This window comes from Diabrotica virgifera, chromosome 8 (genome assembly GCF_917563875.1).
Source record: "Diabrotica virgifera virgifera chromosome 8, PGI_DIABVI_V3a".
Classification (NCBI taxonomy): domain Eukaryota; kingdom Metazoa; phylum Arthropoda; class Insecta; order Coleoptera; family Chrysomelidae; genus Diabrotica; species Diabrotica virgifera.
The window spans coordinates 125,066,863-125,086,766 of NC_065450.1; the positions used below are offsets into that span (position 1 = coordinate 125,066,863).

The 19,904-nt window shown below is 33.3% G+C and overlaps 1 protein-coding gene across 1 annotated transcript; it reads left to right on the forward strand.

The window, feature by feature from the left end:
* The first annotated feature begins 473 nt into the window (after window positions 1-473).
* On the forward strand, window positions 474-18,702 carry LOC126889841 (40S ribosomal protein S5). The gene is made up of 5 exons (XM_050658525.1): window positions 474-641; window positions 930-1,067; window positions 13,897-14,118; window positions 14,595-14,810; window positions 18,581-18,702. The coding sequence occupies exons 2-5, from the start codon at window positions 936-938 to the stop codon at window positions 18,647-18,649; spliced, it is 639 nt and encodes a 212-aa protein (XP_050514482.1). The 5' UTR covers window positions 474-641; window positions 930-935; the 3' UTR covers window positions 18,650-18,702.
* Window positions 18,703-19,904: the final 1,202 nt, after the last annotated feature.

Below are 19,904 nucleotides of genomic sequence, written 5' to 3' on the forward strand. Positions count from 1 at the left end.
TAGGATCACCCCTTAAAGTTTGTTATACTTATTTAGAAGCACCCTGTACTCTGGAAAAAAATTGTTATAGTATTTTTACTACAAAAACGTTATTACGTAGGTCAAAATTTTTGACGTAAGAGAACTGTCAAAACATTAGAATGTGACTTTTCATTATTGCTATGTTTATTATAAATACGGCAATAATGAAAAGTCACATTCTAATGTTTTGACAGTTCTCTTACGTCAAAAATTTTGACCTACGTAATAACGTTTTTGTAGTAAAAATACTATATTCTATTAATATATGAAAAATTAGTCAAATTGGCAACACTGCTGGTGAATATTTCTATTTGTTTATTCTATTACGATTCATTATAATATGAAATTTTAATGAAGCACTTAGCACTTTTTGAAAGTCGTGATCGTCTTAATAACTTCGTCCTAATGACTTCACTATTTATTTACTTATTTAACGTGCAATAATAGTTCAATAATCCACTAAATTGTAGGCACATTCAAATTAAGAAAAAGAAGAGGAAAAGGTACTGACGTAAACGTGTCAGCGAATCAAAAATGGCCTTTTCCGGTTCACGCCGTCGTTCAGCAAGAGCTTGCGATTTTTATTTTTGAAAAATAGAGAGTATTCTCTAATATTTAAGGTAAAAATTTGGTTTATTATTTTGAGGATTCCTAACGGTATTAACTTATATTTTCTAAACATAAATTTTGGTTTTACAAGTCGCTAATTTTTACTACTTTTAACACGTGTTTAGTTGTATTTAATTTTGAATGCATTGTAGTTTACATGATGAGATTATATTTTCTGACACCTCTTGGCAGAACAACTTTGTTGATAACAATAATATTTTATTGACTGAAATACTGAATACTTTTCTTATAAATTATTATTTGTGGAATCCTTGTACTTACATTTTGGTCTGTTGTAGGACAGTATGGAAGACGATTGGGCTGTGGATAATCAGAGTGGTGGAGTTGTCGCCCCAAAAATTGCAGAACTACCTGAAATTAAGTTGTTCGCTAGATGGAACTGCGATGATGTCCAAGTTTCAGACATGTCCCTTCAGGTACATACAGTTTATATTTCTATTTAATTTAGCAGTGGGCAGAGGTTATGTGTTTTGATAGTTAAGAACTTGCTGAGTTTAGTGATTTGACATGTTTCTTTGTAATTGTGAGATTATTGTGTTATTTGATGTATCAAAAATGTTTAACTACAGAATATTGAAAGAAGTTATAAAAATACTACATGCCTTGCAGAGCTTACTGCATCTACATTTGAAGAGTGCTTGAATGCTAAATCTATGAGACATTTGAATATCTTATATTGTTTTAGATAGTTCATCAACTCTTTGCGGCACGAGATTTAGATTTTCTTGACCCTTGTGATATGGAAACATTCATTTACAGTGGAGCGTTGATAATCCGAACTAATTGGTACAGGGGTAGTTCAGATTATTGAACATATCATCTTTGCCAAGTCAAAAGCTGCTAAGTGGGACTTTTTTGCAAAAAGATATCTGTACCATTTAACAGATTTTTATGTTGGTCACCGTCCTATAAATAGTTATATGGTAATTCATATAATTGCTGTAATATCCAAGTTTGAAAAATATGTTATGTGAGCAGGTATCGCAAAACATGCTATGTGGAGTCCTCATCCACGTAGAAGAAAAATATTTACATAACGCGCGTCCGTCATACACTGCTATGTGGATTTCTTCATGCACATAGCAGAAATAATTAATGACCTTGAATTGAACGTTTAGGTTTTATCTGTCTCCTGTAAAATTCTATAAAACCCACATAGCAGCTTTTGACTTAGCAACGACAAAATGTGTACATACAAAGCTCATAAACATAGTACATATGTACATGTGTACATACGTTTTAGTTACAAGGAATAAAACACCTACATAATAAACAAATATATTGTATGTATTTCTGCATAAACAAAACAACAATCTGCAGTCATATTTTGCCCATATTGTCATATTAAATCTAAAAATTCGGTATGGGATAACTTTTTTTTAATTTCATATTTTTTTGCATTCGGATTATCGACGCTCTACTGTACATATCGTCGCCTTAGTACTATAACTTGATAACTCCAAAATTGACGTTTTTGAGATAACTAGTTCACAAGATGTATTTCATTTGCCTCCATATTGTGTAAAAACTTGATAGCTCACTTCAAACGGGTTAAGTATTTATTTATGATTGACGAAAGTTGATAAAACTCAAATGCCACTAATATTCAGTGCTAAAACTTGACAAGATAAGTTATCAAGCTATTATTTAATCAAAATAATAGTGAATACGACATACACTGAATGCTATAACTAGATAACTCGAGTTATCTAGTTTTAGCAGGTGTTTCTCTGAAACCATTGAACTTACCACATAATTGCTATCTGTTTATTCGGTTCATTTTAATGCAAGAATTCGAGAATTGTTAGCAGATCTGGCAACCCCCATGGCAGAGGGCTAATTTTCAACAAAATAATGTTTAAAATATTAGTTGTGTTAAAAAGTTCACTTATATGCGACTTAGCACAACATGCGACATTACCAAATGTTAACATTATGGTAGTGCTAAAAGTTGATAACTTTAATTTTTCATGTTTTTTTCCATATTGGAAAACAAATTTACACCATATTCCTAAATAGATCAGTTGCCAAAAAGTTAAGGAACAGTATTTTAGAGCCGCAGAGTGAATTCCGTATTTACCAACATCATGGTAGCAGCACAAATATCTTTAAAATGTTGTAAACTTGTTTATCTCACAACTACTAATTTCGAGTTATCAAGTTATAGTATTAAGGCGACGATATGTAAAATGACCTCACTTTTCAAAAAACAACTGACCACTATTATTCGCATTTGGCCGATATCTAAACCATGGGAATTTTAGCAATTAAAGATAAGTCAAACCGGCAAACAGGTGTATGTTCTCAAAGAAATTGAAAGTGTGTAAAAAATTCTGTTTCAGAAGTCTGTGTCAATTAAAGATAACACTTAATAGGGACAGAGGGAGTCTGTGGTGCTGTAAGGCAAAACCCGATATGTCAAAAAACATGATTTTGCAGCAGATGAGTTTAAAAGTTTGCAGTCTTGTAATACTAGACATAGGACACTAATTTTATCATCTACTGGTTTACTGGTTATATGGATGCGTTTAGCCATGTAGGATTTTGTCATCATATTCTTCATCACTCAATGTACATATTGGCATTAAAAACAAAAAATCGATAATTTTTGACATCTGGTTTTGCCTGTACCACAGAAGTAATACAAACCTCTTGCGTAGGTGTAACTTGATAAAAATAGATTAGTAAGTGGTTCATTTTGTCGACCATCTTGCAGCATGTACCAAAAATTTGATGGTTCTAATTTTGATCCAGTGTGCCGAAAAGAGTTAACAGGTTGATTGCTGACTGAGTGTGCTGGCCTCCTTTAGTAACGCCGGCTACTATGTAAGCTTACTTCATCGAAGGCATCGTGGCATCATCGAAGGAGGCCAGCGCACTCCGATAGGAGTAGTCAGCAATCAACCTGTAGTCTTTCATATGCTGTGAGACCCTACAATTGAAAAATACAGCATTCTTTAATTACTTTATAAGGTGCAGTATGCAATTTGGATATCCGTCACATCAACAGTTGGAATATATACTCTAAAGGCGGAAATACATATCCGCGCCGCGAACTCCGCGCCGTGTGAGCGCCGCGCGTTTGAGGCGCGGTTATTGTTCGTTAAAATTTTTCATTTTGACGACCCAGAGGAAACATACGAACGTTTAGTAATTGTAGATAATCATGTCTGTCCTGTACTTCTACTACATCTTATTTTGTTATTACATATTCTGAAACTATTTTCTTGTGTCATCTTATGCAATTTACTATTTTATGTGGAATAAGCCACAGTTTGAGAACATTTCGGGAACTACCTTTTCGCTTCCCGGCGACACAAATATAATGGTAGGGGAGCCCAAGCGGGGATTTTTGCAGTTACTCGAGCGCGTCAGATTATCATATGGGGCGAAACGTTGTACCCTGCAGATGTACCTCCACCATCTATTGGCTCTTAACACAGGGGGGTTCGTTCAGGGGGGCCCGAAAAAAAAATCTATCCTTAAAAATACTCGAAATTGTCAGATTAAGATTAGGTAAGTTAAGTACATGCAAAAGAGTCTATATTTCAAAAATATGACGATTTGAGCGGGGTGTACGGAAATGGGTGAGTCAAAAAGTTTCACAAAAAAAAGCGAATATTTTGCGAAATGAACGTCAGATTGAAAAACTAAAAACTACGTGTTCAATGTTTTTCAAAAATCTATCGAAAAATACCAAACATGACCCCCACGGAGAGGGGGGGGGGTAAATTTAAAATTTTAAATACAAATCCCGCGATCTTTCGCAAAATAAACATCATATCGAAAAACTGCAAAATACACTTTATCAATATTTTTAAAAAATCTATCGAATGGTTCCAAACACGACCCCCACAGAGGTGAGGTGGGGGGCTTACTTTAAAATCTTAAGTGGTAGCCCCCATTTCTTATTGCAGGTTTGGATCGTTTGTATAAAAATAAACAACTTTTATTCGAAACAATTTTTCTAATTATGGATAGATGGCGCTGTAATCGGAAAAAAGATTGTAGGAAATGGAAAATTAAACTAAAAAATGGGAAGTCCCCACTAAAATGGAAAATTTTACTTAACTTTTTTTGGTTTTAGGACCTAATAATCACAGCCCAATAGGTCCCCAAAGCGCTCGAGTGACTGCACATTTAGCATACTTTGCTCCCCTACCATAATATATCTGCTTGTTCCTACAACCAGAAACAAAATTAGAGAACTATAGGTTCTTCCACGTTGTGCGTTACCTTTTTCGTTTTCCGGTGACACAATTGTAATGTATCTGCTTGTTTCAACTCCGTTGCTTCACCAGAAGCGAAGTTAGAGAACTATTGGCTCTTCCAAGTTGTGCGTTACCTTTTTGGCTTTCCGGTGACCCAATTACAATATATCTGCTTGTTCCAACTCCGTTGCTTCACCAGAAGCGAAGTTAGGAAACTATAGGCTCTTCCAAGTTGTGCTTTACCTTTTTCGTTTTCCGGTGACCCAATTATAATATATCTGCTTGTTCCAACTCCGTTGCTTCACCAGAAGCGAAGTTAGAAAACTACTGGGTCTTCCAAGTTGTGCGTTAACTTTTTGGCTTTCCGGTGACCCAATTATAATATATCTGCTTGTTCCAACTCCGTTGCTTCACCAGAAGCGAAGTTAGAAAACTATTGGGTCTTCCAAGTTGTGCGTTACCTTTTTGGCTTTCCGGTGACCCAATTATAATATATCTGCTTGTTCCAACTCCGTTGCTTCACCAGAAGCGAAGTTAGAAAACTACTGGGTCTTCCAAGTTGTGCGTTACCTTTTTGGCTTTCCGGTGACCCAATTATAATATATCTGCTTGTTCCAACTCCGTTGCTTCACCAGAAGCGAAGTTAGAAAACTATTGGGTCTTCCAAGTTGTGCGTTACCTTTTTCGTTTTCCGGTGACCCAATTATAATATATCTGCTTGTTCCAACTCCGTTGCTTCACCAGAAGCGAAGTTAGAAAACTATTGGGTCTTCCAAGTTGTGCGTTACCTTTTTGGCTTTCCGGTGACCCAATTATAATATATCTGCTTGTTCCAACTCCGTTGCTTCACCAGAAGCGAAGTTAGAAAACTACTGGGTCTTCCAAGTTGTGCGTTACCTTTTTGGCTTTCCGGTGACCCAATTATAATATATCTGCTTGTTCCAACTCCGTTGCTTCACCAGAAGCGAAGTTAGAAAACTATTGGGTCTTCCAAGTTGTGCGGTACCTCTTTCGTTTTCCGGTGACCCAATTATAATATATCTGCTTGTTCCAACTCCGTTGCTTCACCAGAAGCTAAGTTAGAAAACTATTGGGTCTTCCAAGTTGTGCGTTACCTTTTTGGCTTTCCGGTGACCCAATTATAATATATCTGCTTGTTCCAACTCTGTTGCTTCACCAGAAGCGAAGTTAGAAAACTATTGGGTCTTTCAAGTTGTGCCTTACCTTCTTCGCTTTCCGGTGACACAATTATAATATATCCGCTTGTTTCAACTGCGTTGCTTCACCAGACACGAAGTTAGAAAACTATAGGTTCTCCAAGTCGTGCGTTACCTATTTCGCTTTCCGGTGACACATAATATATATCTGCTTATGAATGTTTTTTTGATATTGATAACTATTTCCGAAGTGAAAGTCGAAAGGTCAAGTAAACTTGATTTCAAACTCGAATTGTGGCTTATGCCCAAATAAAATAGTAAATCTTATTTTTAATACATGTTATTTTTAGTACAACAATGAACTAATATTTTTTAAAAAGGTCCGCATGTACATTTTTTTATTTCAGCTTCTATTTCCGTTCAGATCGGATTTAAGTTGTTTCTTTAAATTAAATGGTTCTTTATTGAGGATCCCACAATAATGATTTTCCACGGTAAACATAAATTTCCTTCCGACAGTTCCGACCATTCCATTACTAACAAATATTCAACTCATGCGCGCCAAAACCAACAAACCACTCGCAAACCCGTCCAAATACGTATTGCGAACCATCAAAGCGTTTGTTGAAAAACCGACAGAATTTAGATCGTGGTGCGCCGTGTGCGTGCCGTTTGTGCGTCACTTGAAAACACGTACTAATCTGACGAATACGCTGCGCGCGAGCGGCTCGCACACCGAGCAGAGCGCATATGTATCTCCGCCTTAAGAATGTATTTTAAATCTGTAAGTTGTTTAACATCTTTTAAATCAACTTATGCACAGTGTCTGTCTACTCTGAATCATAAAAAACATTGAGTATGTTCGGAAGACGCCAGCTTCTGACAAAGCTGTATGAAGTACAAAGGGGCTTAGTGGTTGTATCCAGAGGCAATAGGGAACTCTTAGTAAAACAATGGGTGTATTCAGATATCAGCCACTGAGAAAGCTGTATGAAGTACAAAGCAGCTTATTGGTTGTATCCAGCAGGAATTGGGAACGCTTAGAAGATTTTAACTAATTTTGTAATGTGAAGCTCAAAGTTGGCTACAATTTTGTTATTAACTTTTATCACTATTACTATAACAGATCAACGGAGCTTTACCTCACTAATCAATTACCCTGTATACTATACTTGAAAAATAATATTAATTTTATACTATTAATGTTGTAAAATAAATATTTTTCATTATCGTCAAAATGTGAAGTTAAAAAGATTAATTTCCGTATATATTTTTATGGGGTACAAATTTTATAAATATATCATTATAAGCAACAATTACTTAATTTTCATTTTCTTAATGAATTCCATTAGGTACTTCAAGCTTTCAAAAAGATATTTTCCTTAATTTTTATGATAAGGGGTAGTTTTTAGGGGTAGAATTAAATTAAAATCTTGTATGTATCAGGTTTTTTATATTGAAATAATATATTTTTTCTATTTAAGATCGAAAATAACTTTGTTTTTCAAATCTTCTTTTATTTTATTTATTTATTGACGGGATACCACCCAATTAAATATATACATAAAATATTACAATTATTATCTAGTGATACATTACTTAAACATAAATATAGTGAATATGACAAAAATTGGCGATGCAGCCATATAGAAAAAACAAATATTAAAATAAGATAAAACACATAAAAAATATAAATCACCTAAAGTACAAACATTTTTTTACACACTGTCTACAAATGTTTTCGGAAGCGCACAGCAACAAATCGAAGTCTATTCTATTTCCATTTAGAATGATTCTACTCAGTGGAGAATGCCTACCAAAGTTGCAGCGATGAAATTTAATTGCTAAATTTTGAGATGATCTAGTGACTCTAGAGGTAGCATTAAAATCAATTAGAGACAGTAGATCATTGCAATTTATTTTTAAGATAGCTTAGGAAGGTTTAATGTATTTTTAATTTCTGAATAGGAATGGTCACTTAAAAGGTTTGTGTAATTTAAAACTTAAATACGTAATGAATTTATTGTGAACTTTTTCAAGCTATATGGACTTCATAAATGGATGGCCAAACAACTGAGCAATACTCAAGAACAGCTCTAACTAGGGAAATATAAATCAGTCTGATGGAATTAATGTTATGCAAACATCTAGAAGTTCTGATAATGAAGCCTAACATTTTAAATGCCTGGTTATTCACATAATCAAAATGATCATAAAAATTTAGTTTGGAATCTAATTGAACATCTAGATCTCTCACAGTTGAAACAGCTTTCAGTGGTTCTTCAGCTAATTTGTAATTATAAAACAGATTATTAATTCTTCTACAGAAACTAATAAAGTGACATTTTCCAACATTAATGCTCATTTGGTTCAATTTGCACCATGCCATAATTTTATTAATATCAATTTGAAGGATTTCACGATCTGAGATGGATTCGATAATTCTGAAGATTTTTAAATCATCAGCAAATAGCAGAAATTTAGAGTTAATTTGAGATTTAATTATAGACTGACCGATTAATCAGCTTCGGCCAAAACAAAGCGGAAGTTTTCGTTGAAGGTGGAATAATAAAATGCTCTGAGTATACTATACTATGTAAATAATCTCTAAACAATATGCTTCGGCGAGCCTTTGATAATTTGAATAATACACCCTATTTTTTACCCTAATAAACTAAAACATTTTACAAACTTTCAGGTAGTAGGTAGGATATAAATTTTAACAATAGGTCAAGATGTCTCAAAGATCTTCATTTGAATATTTCTCACCTAGTAAAATTCTGAGAAACTATAATAATTTTATTGTATTTGTTAAAACTCAAGATTACTGGTGTTTTGACTACCTAAATAGTAATGGCAAAACATCGACCATCGACTATGAATGCAAATATTTAGTCACCTTCGGCTTCGTCCGAAGGTATCCTACAAGCCGAGCTTCGGCCAAAAAAATCACATTCTGTCAGTCTCGTAGATTTAATGTCATCAACAAATATATTAAAAAGGAAAGGCCCTAAGTGGCTTCCTTGTGGAACACCAGATGTTACGGAAATTTCACTAGATTAAAAGTGTTTTATCTTAACAATTGTTATTGTTACACAATAATTTATGATTCACGGTGTCAAATACTTTAGAGAAATCTGTATAAATAGCATCTACCTGTAGTATCCTTTCCAAAGCATCAGATATGTATTGTGTGAAAAGTAAGAGATTTGTCGAAGTTGATCTACCTGGAAGAAAACCATGTTGTTCTTCAATGTCATGTCATCAACAAATATATTAAAAAGGAAAGGCCCTAAGTGGCTTCCTTGTGGAACACCAGATGTTACGGAAATTTCACTAGATTAAAATGTTTTATCTTAACAATTGTTATTGTTACACAATAATTTATGATTCACGGTGTCAAATACTTTAGAGAAATCTGTATAAATAGCATCTACCTGTAGTCTCCTTTCCAAAGCATCAGATATGTATTGTGTGAAAAGTAAGAGATTTGTCGAAGTTGGTCTACCTGGAAGAAAACCATGTTGTTCTTCAATTAGTACATTGCATAAAGGTATTTTAATAGAGTCGCATATTATATTCTCTAGAATTTTAGGAATAGAAGAAAGAATGCTTATGGGTCTGTAGTTAGTTACATTACCCCTGTCACCTGATTTATGAATTGGAACAATAAAACTAGATTTCCACAAACTTGGACAAATACCTGAATCAAGTGAAAGAGAAAACAGCAAATATAAGGGACGGGTTAAAGTACATCTACATTTTTTTAATAGTATGGGTGGAATTTCATCTGGTCCAGAACCCTTAAGTGTCTAAATTGGCTAATTTTTCAAATATGATTCCAATAGATCAGCGTTTCCTAAACAGTGGGTCGCGACCCACTAGTGGGTCACGGGCAGACTTCAGATGGGTCCCGGCGTGGCTCTTACAGTAGCTGAATAACATATAGTGACCGTGTTCCTTATTTTTTTCTATATCATGGATGAGGGATGGGTCTCGAATATGAAAAAACATCAGAAGGTGGGTCGCCTGACACAAAAGTTTGGGAACCACTGCAATAGATACATTACAGGAATTTAGACTTACTGTTTTCTCATACTCTAAAATGGGCTGTATTAAATCATCATCATCATTAGCTCTGTAAACATTTTGAAAGCATTGCGCAAAATTATTTGCACCATTGTTAAGCACTGTGTTTCAAAGAAACGTAGTGTTTGGTGTACCATTATTTTTGCGTTTGCTGTTAACAAAGTTAACACTACTTGGTTACATAACGGCATTAACGATTCTGAACTGAGCTTTACTGATTTTAACATAATATCGTTGTGACCGCTCTGCTAACACTAGTGTCTTCAAGAGAGGAGGAGTGCTAATAGCTGTACACAAGTCAATACCAACTACTCGTCTCCAAGTACCAGATAGTATTGAACAGGTCTTCATTAAGGTTGGATCCAGTGTTTTTAGTTTTATTTTAGGAGCAGTCTATTTACCTCCCAACTTTCCGGTACAGTCGTATACCACTTTCTCTGAAACACTGGACTCGCTCGCTCTATTGATGGCCAAGTTAAGCCTACACATGGTTGGGGATTTTAATTTGCCTCATGCTCTCTGGCAAAATGGTCCCTTTAGTTCTGTTGCGACTGCAGTTGGAGCATCATTACAGGAAGTGTCTTGCATCCAGATTATGTCAAATGTTTGCAGTTTCCACAACCTTTTCCAATATAATCATCATGTTACAATACACGACAGTCTCTTAGATCTTTTCTTGACAAATGACCACCTAGCAGAAACGGAGCTAGCAGACTTTTTTCTGGTTCCTCCAGTCGTTCATCCACCACTCTCAATTACCATTAAATGTAACCTGACTTATGATGAACCTGGACTCGAGTTTGATGGTTACTACAGAGATTTCAGGTCTACAAACTATCAGAATATTTCCTTATTCCTAGACCAGTTTAATTGGGACATTTTGTTTATTAACGCAAATCTCGAGTCTATGTTAAATATATTTTATGAAATTGTTTTTATAGCTATAGATAAATTTGTACCATTGAAGAAGTTTTCAGCCAGAAAATTCCCAATATGGTTCTCTCAGGATCTAAAAAATTTTATCATCTTAAAGAAAAAATTACACAAAAAAAGTCAACTGGTTCTTTGAATGACTATTGGAAGTTTTGTAGGGTTAGACAATTGTGCAAGGATCTGACTCGGGAATGCTACTCACAATATGTTCAGTCTACTGAAATAGCTATGTCTTCTAATATCAAGAAATTCTGGTCTTTTGCAAAAGAAAAAATAGTGCTTTTCCTAATGGACTTAAATATCTCGACAAATATTGTAGTACCTCAGGCAAAGATGTTGCAAATTTGTTTGCTGATTATTTTTCCACAGTTTATTCTCAGAGTAATCTCAATATACCCAATCATGAACTATCTTCATCCAATACTTATGTCACTAATCACAAAATTTTAATATCAGAAATATACACCAAACTCTCTTCTTGATATCAATAAGGGCCCAGGCACTGACAGTATACCTCCTTTGTTCTTAAAGGAATGCAGTTTTAGCCTTTCCAGGCCATTGTATTACATATTTAATTGTTCCCTTCAAACTGGTGTTTTTCCAGATCACTGGAAAGAAAGTTTTCTTAAGCCTATATTTAAAGACGGGGATAAATCTCTCGTCAATATTTATCGTCCTATTAGCGTCCTTGGTGTAATACCCGAAGTGTTTGAGAGTCTGGTTTGTGACTTTTTAAATCCTTTACTTGAGCCTAAACTTATCGATCAACAATTTGGGTTTAGACCCCATAGATCTACTGAGCTTAACCTATTAACATATGTAGATTTTTTGTTTGACTCCCTTGAGAGGAGGTATCAAGTGGATACAATTTACACTGATTTCTCCAAGGCGTTCGATAGGGTGTCTCATGGTATGTTGCTCCATAAGCTCAGAATGATTGATGTTGATGAACCATTGATTTCTTGGTTTGGCAGCTATTTGTCTAATCGCAGACAGATAGTAAAAATTGGCAATTTTCTTTCCAAATCAATTCTTGTTCCTTCAGGGGTTCCTCAAGGATCACATCTTGGGCCTCTTCTGTTTAACATTTTTATAAACGATATTCAGGAATGTTTTTCTTCTTCCCTTTTTTTGTTGTTTGCCGATGACTTAAAATTGAGTTGTCTGATTAAATCTCCCAATGACTGTGATAAACTTCAATATGAGTTAATCAATTTGTTGGACTGGTGTACAAGAAATGGGATGAGTCTGAATCCATCTAAATGCAAAGCCATTACGTTTTCTTGATCTAGATCCCCAATCCATTTTGAATACAAGATTGGACAGCATTGCCTAGATACTGTACCTTTTATCAAGGACCTTGGTGTTACTTTGGATGCTACTCTACAACTTTCTGATCACTTAAATGATGTAGTCAACAAGGCATTTCAGATGCTTGGGTTTATCAGAAGAAGCACACAGGATTTTACTGGGATTACTGCCTTAAAGACGCTTTATTGCTCTCTTGTCCGTCCTCGCATCTTGAGTATGCATCCTGTGTATGGTCACCTTTTTATGGTGTGCATATTGAGACCCTGTGTCGTGTTGAGCATAAATTCCTTAAACAGATTGCTTTCAAATTAAACATCTTGGACAACTACAATGATGCAGATTTACTTGCTACATTAAATATGCCACCCATCTCTATGCATCATAAGAAGGGAGATCTTGTTACTTTTTACAGTATTCTGCACGGTAGAGCTGCTGCTTCTTCTTTGCTCAATAAAATTAATGTACATGTTCCATCTAGACCTACCAGATCTGTAGCTAGTTTCCATTACCCTATACATCGCACTAACTATGGATTTAATAACTTCATTTCAAGAACTGCCAGACTAGCCAATCAATATGATAACATAGATTTCTTTGCAACCTTTGGCTCATTCTTGCGTCAGGTTTCGTGTACTCTTGACTTGAGTAATGAATATAGATAACTTTTTGTATTGCATTCGATATAGATAACTTGTTGTATTGCTTTGTATAATAATACAGATTAACTTTTGTATTGTATCCGTAGATATAGTCAGTGTTAGGATTTTAGAGTTTAACATTATTGTAATTGGGCTTGCCCGTTGATAAATAAAATAAAATAAGTTCCAAAAGTGCTTTACGTTTGAACTAATTCTAGATTCAGCTTGACTTATATAAATATCATGACATGACCTACTTAATTCTTAACATTCGGTTCTCAGGGAAGAGAAGAGTAGATAATCATCCCAAGAATTTGTTTGTTTATAATATATCTTTAAGCAATTTTTTTCCTAAATATTAATTAGGTCATTAGTCATCCAACGAGGAAATTTGGAATTTTGTTACAATAAGGAATAGCAGTATGGTTCATTCCACCAACATATGCCTGTTTTGGATTATCGTGACAACGAATATTTCAGTGTGCAACATAAGAAGTACGAAAGTAAATGGCTCTAATAATTATTCCAATAAACAGCAATGTAATTTGCAATTTATTTTAGTTCTTCATATTTTGCACAATAAAATATTCGTTGTCAAAATAATATAACACAGTCGTATATTCGTGGAATAGGGTATATATAACATCTAATTTTTGCAAACATAGATACTGTTCAAATGCATAACTTTAATTTTTTTTTATTTTAAGATCAACCTTTCACATTGTTTTTCTTTTGGTAGAGTTTGAAATCCTCACATATAATAGTTGTAGAAGAATATTTTTGTATTGCTTGCAGTATAATCTTTCACATACTTTTGTGGTTTTGTATTTCAAAAATTGTAGTTTTATGTACAATGTACAATGTTATATATTTTTTATTGAATTAATAATTAACTTTTTTTTTCAGGACTACATTGCAGTGAAAGAAAAAAATGCAAAGTATTTACCCCATTCAGCTGGTAGATATGCTGCAAAAAGGTTCCGTAAAGCACAATGCCCAATCGTTGAGAGGTTAACAAACTCTCTAATGATGCATGGACGTAACAATGGTAAAAAATTGATGGCTGTCAGAATTGTTAAACATGCTTTTGAAATTATCCATTTACTAACTGGAGAAAATCCATTACAGGTAATAATTCTATAAGTAAAACTCCTAATAGATCTGAATTCTCAAATGAAAAATTATATTTTTCACAGTTAGTTAGACATGATTTTTAGTGATGAGCAGAATCAAATAGTTTTAAGAAATGAAAAATCGGTATTCGAGAGTATACTGAGTACACTCAGTATACTATTAAATCTTCCAAAGAGCTTTTTCGAATACGCAGATATATATTTTAAAGTTTGATTTAAAATAAACACTGTTTTAAATTCATCAATTCCCGATTTGTTCCGCTAGTATTCCCTTCCTCAGCTAGTATTCAAATATTTTGGTTTAAGTTAGCAAGACATCTCACGAACTTTCAGGAATCAAATAATAATCGATTCTTGGTATTCGAGAACCCCATCACTAATGATTTTACTCCAAATAGTATTATACTATAAATATATAATTTTAATTTTGGTTGTGGTTATGGATAATAAATAAAGTATTTTTAATTTCAGATTTTAGTTTCTGCTATTATCAATTCAGGACCTAGAGAAGATTCTACTCGTATTGGTAGAGCTGGTACTGTAAGAAGACAAGCTGTTGATGTGTCACCCTTGAGAAGGGTTAACCAAGCAATTTGGTTGCTCTGCACAGGTGCTAGGGAAGCAGCATTCCGTAATATTAAAACTATTGCTGAATGTTTGGCTGATGAATTAATCAATGCTGCCAAGGTGAGATATAAAATTATTTTGATATGTTGAATATTTTTGCTAATTACTGATATAATTATCCAGATATTCACAAGTTATACTGGGTGTTTGGTAAAGAATGGGCCATGGCTTCATTACCTTAGATTCCTGAGCTTAAAATAGGTACAGTCAAACACGCTTATTGGAATACCTATTAAAGGAATATCCCGCTTTAAGGAATAGAAACTTGAGGTCCCCAAATGTTTCTACCAGGCACCAATAATCGGTTATTAGAATAACCCCGTTATAGGAATACTTTTGCTTGGCACGAAGGCTATTCCAATAAGCGGGTTTGACTGTATATTTAAGCTAACTTACCATAGTACGAAAGTTTATAATAACCGAAATACAGTTATATATTTCGTTGATAATATTTTCTGGCAGGCATGGAAGACGAAAGTTGGTAAGTGAGGGTTTTTTGGGATGAGAAATCTAAATTCGCCACCAAAAATGATGTATTAACCAGAGGGCGCCACATACCTACGTAGCACTCATTTAATACATTCAATTTTCTTATCCCCCACTCTACATACTTTTTGAATCAAAATTTTTGTTATCTTAATATGTTTACTTAAAAAAGGTATACTACATTAATCTTGCTAAACTCAACTGTTTTCGAGATACAACACATTTTGAATCTGCGATACAACATAATAAGAGAATAACTGTTTTGATTCAAAAAGTATGTAGATTGGGCGATAAAAAAAATTGAACCTATTAAATGAGCGCTGAAAGGCGTATGTGGCGACCTCTGGGTAATACATTATTTTTGGTGGCAAATTTAGATTTCTCGTCCCAAAAAACTCCTGCTTACCAAATTTCGTGTTATTATGCCATGTCTGTTAGGAAATATTCAAGAAAAAATAAACCTGTATTTCGGTTATTATCAACTTTCATACTACAGTAAGTTAGCTTAAAAAAGCAACCTATTTTAACCTCAGGAATCTAAGGTTAAGCTATGACCCATTCTTTACCAAACACTGTGTATATACACTGCCTTTGTGGGTCGGACTAGTATGCTTTTTTTCACAAAATAGTAGAGGCTGGTGCGAATTCCATGAAAATATTTAAAGTTATTTTTAACACAATGTGGATATGTCGTTTTTAAAATGACTGATTTAAGTAATGATCATAAGTGATCAAGTGCCGACTATGTACTTAAAAACACTGTTGCCCACAAACCTGTACACCACGCCACTCTGGTGTGGTCGGCACACGGCATACAGAGCTGAGCACACCTCAGTGGTGTGGTCGGCAGTGAATGCATTAATGAGTCGCCTAAACTAGGGCGAGACTCATCAGTGTCATTGAACATGTACATATTTTGTATTATATCTAGTAGACTTAGAAAATGACAGTAAACAAGAACTAGAAATAAACAGTAGAATAGATAAGACAATAAAATTATACTATGCATTCATCAAAGCTTTTATAAACAAAAAAGAAATTTCAAAATGAACAAAAGAGTTAAGTGTTAAAGGGGTCAACAGATAAAATAATATAGCGATAAGTGACAAGCTAGAACTATAGTCAAATTTTAAATTCGTACAACTCATTCATGGGCAACTTCAATGGATATGGCAAACCAGGATTAAAAAAGAAAGAAGAGAGGAAGAGCAAAACAGACATGTGACAAAGTCATAGGAAAAATACTGAGAGTTAGAGGAACAACATGGGCTGAAGCAAGAAATCTCATGAAAAATGAACAAAATTTGTCCACGAACTGTATAAAAAACAAACTCTATTGTGAAATATCATAAATTATAACTTGATCTAAATGACTAAACGGTAAAAAGGGGGATTTAGCATTCTTGATTTTTAGATGCTACAATATTAACTGGTTGGTCTTGGCGACCATAGCTCAGTGGCTAGGTACTGGATTACCAAGCTATTGGTACCGGCTACATAACTAATCGTTAACACTACAACCTGAGTCAGAAGGTTACATGAATGAAAAATTTACCAAAAGACCAATTGGCTTTGATACAGCAGTAACAAAACAAAAACTGTTTGGTCACATAGGGCCCCCAATAAAACATCTTCAGAATATCTATAATACTTCTATCAGATTCTTAAGTATCCAGCAGTGATGTTCAGAGGAAAACATAAAACATTTGACCAGTTTTCACTTGACACCTAGACATTATGGTTTTTCCAAATTTATTTTCAAAATTTATAGACGGGTATCAACCTATATAATCGCCTACAATATTTTTATGGTCGACAATGACGCTAAAATGTCTATATATAATACATATAATAATTATATATTATGGTTCATATGACATAGTTTGGTCATTATAGGCCATAAAAATAGTGTAGGCGATTTTAACTAACAGTTACAGGCTGAATATATAGGTTGATATTTTTATCAGTGATTTTTTAAGACAACAATAATAGCTAATCAAAAGAGAAACATAACTAATGACAGAAAATCGTCACAGTTTAGATTTAAATTGTTTAATTTTTAATTGAAGTTATATTAATAGCAGGGTCGGCAAAAGCCAAGGTTTTTTTTCGAAAAAATAAAAAAACAATTTTTTTTGGTTGAAACCAGGTTTATTTGATTTAAACCAGTTTTATTTGATACAAAGTATTACAAATCTAAATACTATAAAAATGGATAAATTATTTTATAAAGGCAGTGGATATTTAGCCGGTACCGGTGTGACTTCTTTCGTAGCCGGTAGTTGGCTTTTATTGGTTAAGCAATTAAGTAGGCGGAACTACCGGTCTAATGGTTGCCGGTACCGGTAATACATTAGGTAATGATGTATTAGCGTGTGTATTACTTACGAAAATTATACAAAATAGCTGCATTTACATTATACATTTTCAATGATTGTGCGAAATAAGTGTATTTTATTTTAAATAATTATTTTCAAGCAGTTTGCATTTTTATGAAAAAGTAATAAAACAGATCACAATAATTAGCACAGCGATCAAGTAAAACTTTATTAAAAAAATTAAAAAGTAACAATAGTTATGATTATTATTGTACCCCGGCAGAACCAAAATTTAGTCCCCATCACAGATAATCAAATTTGCCTGATTGATTCAGTTCTGAAGGCAAAACTCTGCTTTTCTGCAGGAACAATATCCTGTATAGATTTCCATGTTTCACAAGTTACCATAGTTTTAAAATTGATACCGAAACAAGATTAGAAGAGATGAGAAACTTTGTTTTTTAAATTCAACTTGATCGAATAGGCTTTTCATTTTCTTTATTTTTTTTTTGTAAACCAATTACGGTTACATCTTGTCCTTTTGGTCTTTCAACCTTTAATTCATTTCGATATTCAATGCTTTAAACAAAACAAACACAGGAGCATACGAAGCAAACATAAACTTAACCTAAACTAGACCTTGATTTAGACCAATAATAAGCAACTACCGGCTACAGAATAAGTCACCGGTACTGGCTACCTATCCACTACCTTTTATAAAATAATAGTAATAAACAATGAAAAAGTGATTAAGGCAATTTTTATTTTTATTTACACACAAAATTTATATAACAAAAAAAAACATTTTCAAACGTAATAATATTCAAAATAACAGTTCGAAAATAACAATAGTTTGAAAATAGAATATTATCAACAACATAGAGAAAAAAATCAACAAAAATAAACCAGTTTGTTTAAACCTTGGATTAAACCAAGGTTTCAAGCATGGTGGTTTAAACCTACCAACCCCAATTAATAGACATGTATTTATTAGACATTATAGTAATAGACAATTTTTTGTTATAGGGATCATCAAATTCATATGCTATCAAAAAGAAGGATGAACTTGAACGTGTAGCCAAATCCAACCGTTAAATTTATTTCTCATTTTATATTTTATTTCCAATAATAAATATGGATAAAACTTAGTTGGTTGTTTAAATATACATGGATAATTTTTCTTAATCCTCATACAACAGGTTAAATATACCTATCTAAATTAAACACTTAGGTATATACAGGTGTTAGTAAATAAGTATAAAAAATTTTAAGGGGTAATTCTACATGAAAAAATAATGGCAGTTTGCTTACAAACATGTCCGCAAATGCTTCGTTTCCGAGATATGGGGTGTTAAAATTTTTATTTCAAACTGTCAATTTATTTATTGCTCTAAGACCGGTGGGTCTTAAGAGGTAGTTATTGCACATTTTTTGACATACATCTAAGAATTTTTTATTCATCATTGGCGCGCCTACGGGTAATATTCTGAATTTTTTAAAGAAAAAAATAGTATGCCACCGAGGTATTTCAAACTAAAAATTATTTTTAAATGCTATGTTTAATTTATGATCAGATTATTTTCTTGACTCTTTTTGATATGGTGTACCGTTTTTATGCAAAAAAATAAAACATCTTGGCGCATATTTTTCACTTCCTCAAGTGCATTATCAGGAACTATTTAAATACTAATCTAGAACAATAACAGAAAATATTAATTATAAAATATTTATTATATTAAGATTTTAAATTGGTGCAAAGCTACAACAAATGTTCAAAACGACCTGCTTTAAAGGCGACAGAAGAATTTTATATTCATCATTGGCGCGCATACGGGTAATGGTCTGATTTTTTTAAGAAAAAAAATAGTATGCCACTGAGATATGTCAAATTAAAAATCATTTTTGAATTCCTCGTTCAATTTACAACAAAGAATCTGTTGACATTTTTTCATATAATGCGCCGTTTTTATGCAAAAAAATAAAAAATCTTAACGTTAACAAAGTATTTGAAATAAGTTTTTATGCATATGGAAACTACCTCGAATACTTTGTAAGCGTTAAGATGTTTTATTTTTTGTATAAAAACGGCTCTTCATATGAAAAAAGACAAGATATATTTTTTGTCAAAGATTATAGGAGGAATTCAAAAATGATTTTTAATTTTACATATCTCAGTGGCGTACTTTTTTTAGATTATTCCCGTACGCGCGCCAATGATGAATATAAAATTCTTGTCACCTCTAAAAGACGCCATTTTGAACATTTGTTTTAGCTTTGCATCTAGTTAAAATTTTATTCGTAATAATTTCTGTTATTGTTCTAGAGTATTATTATATTAAATAGTTCTTGA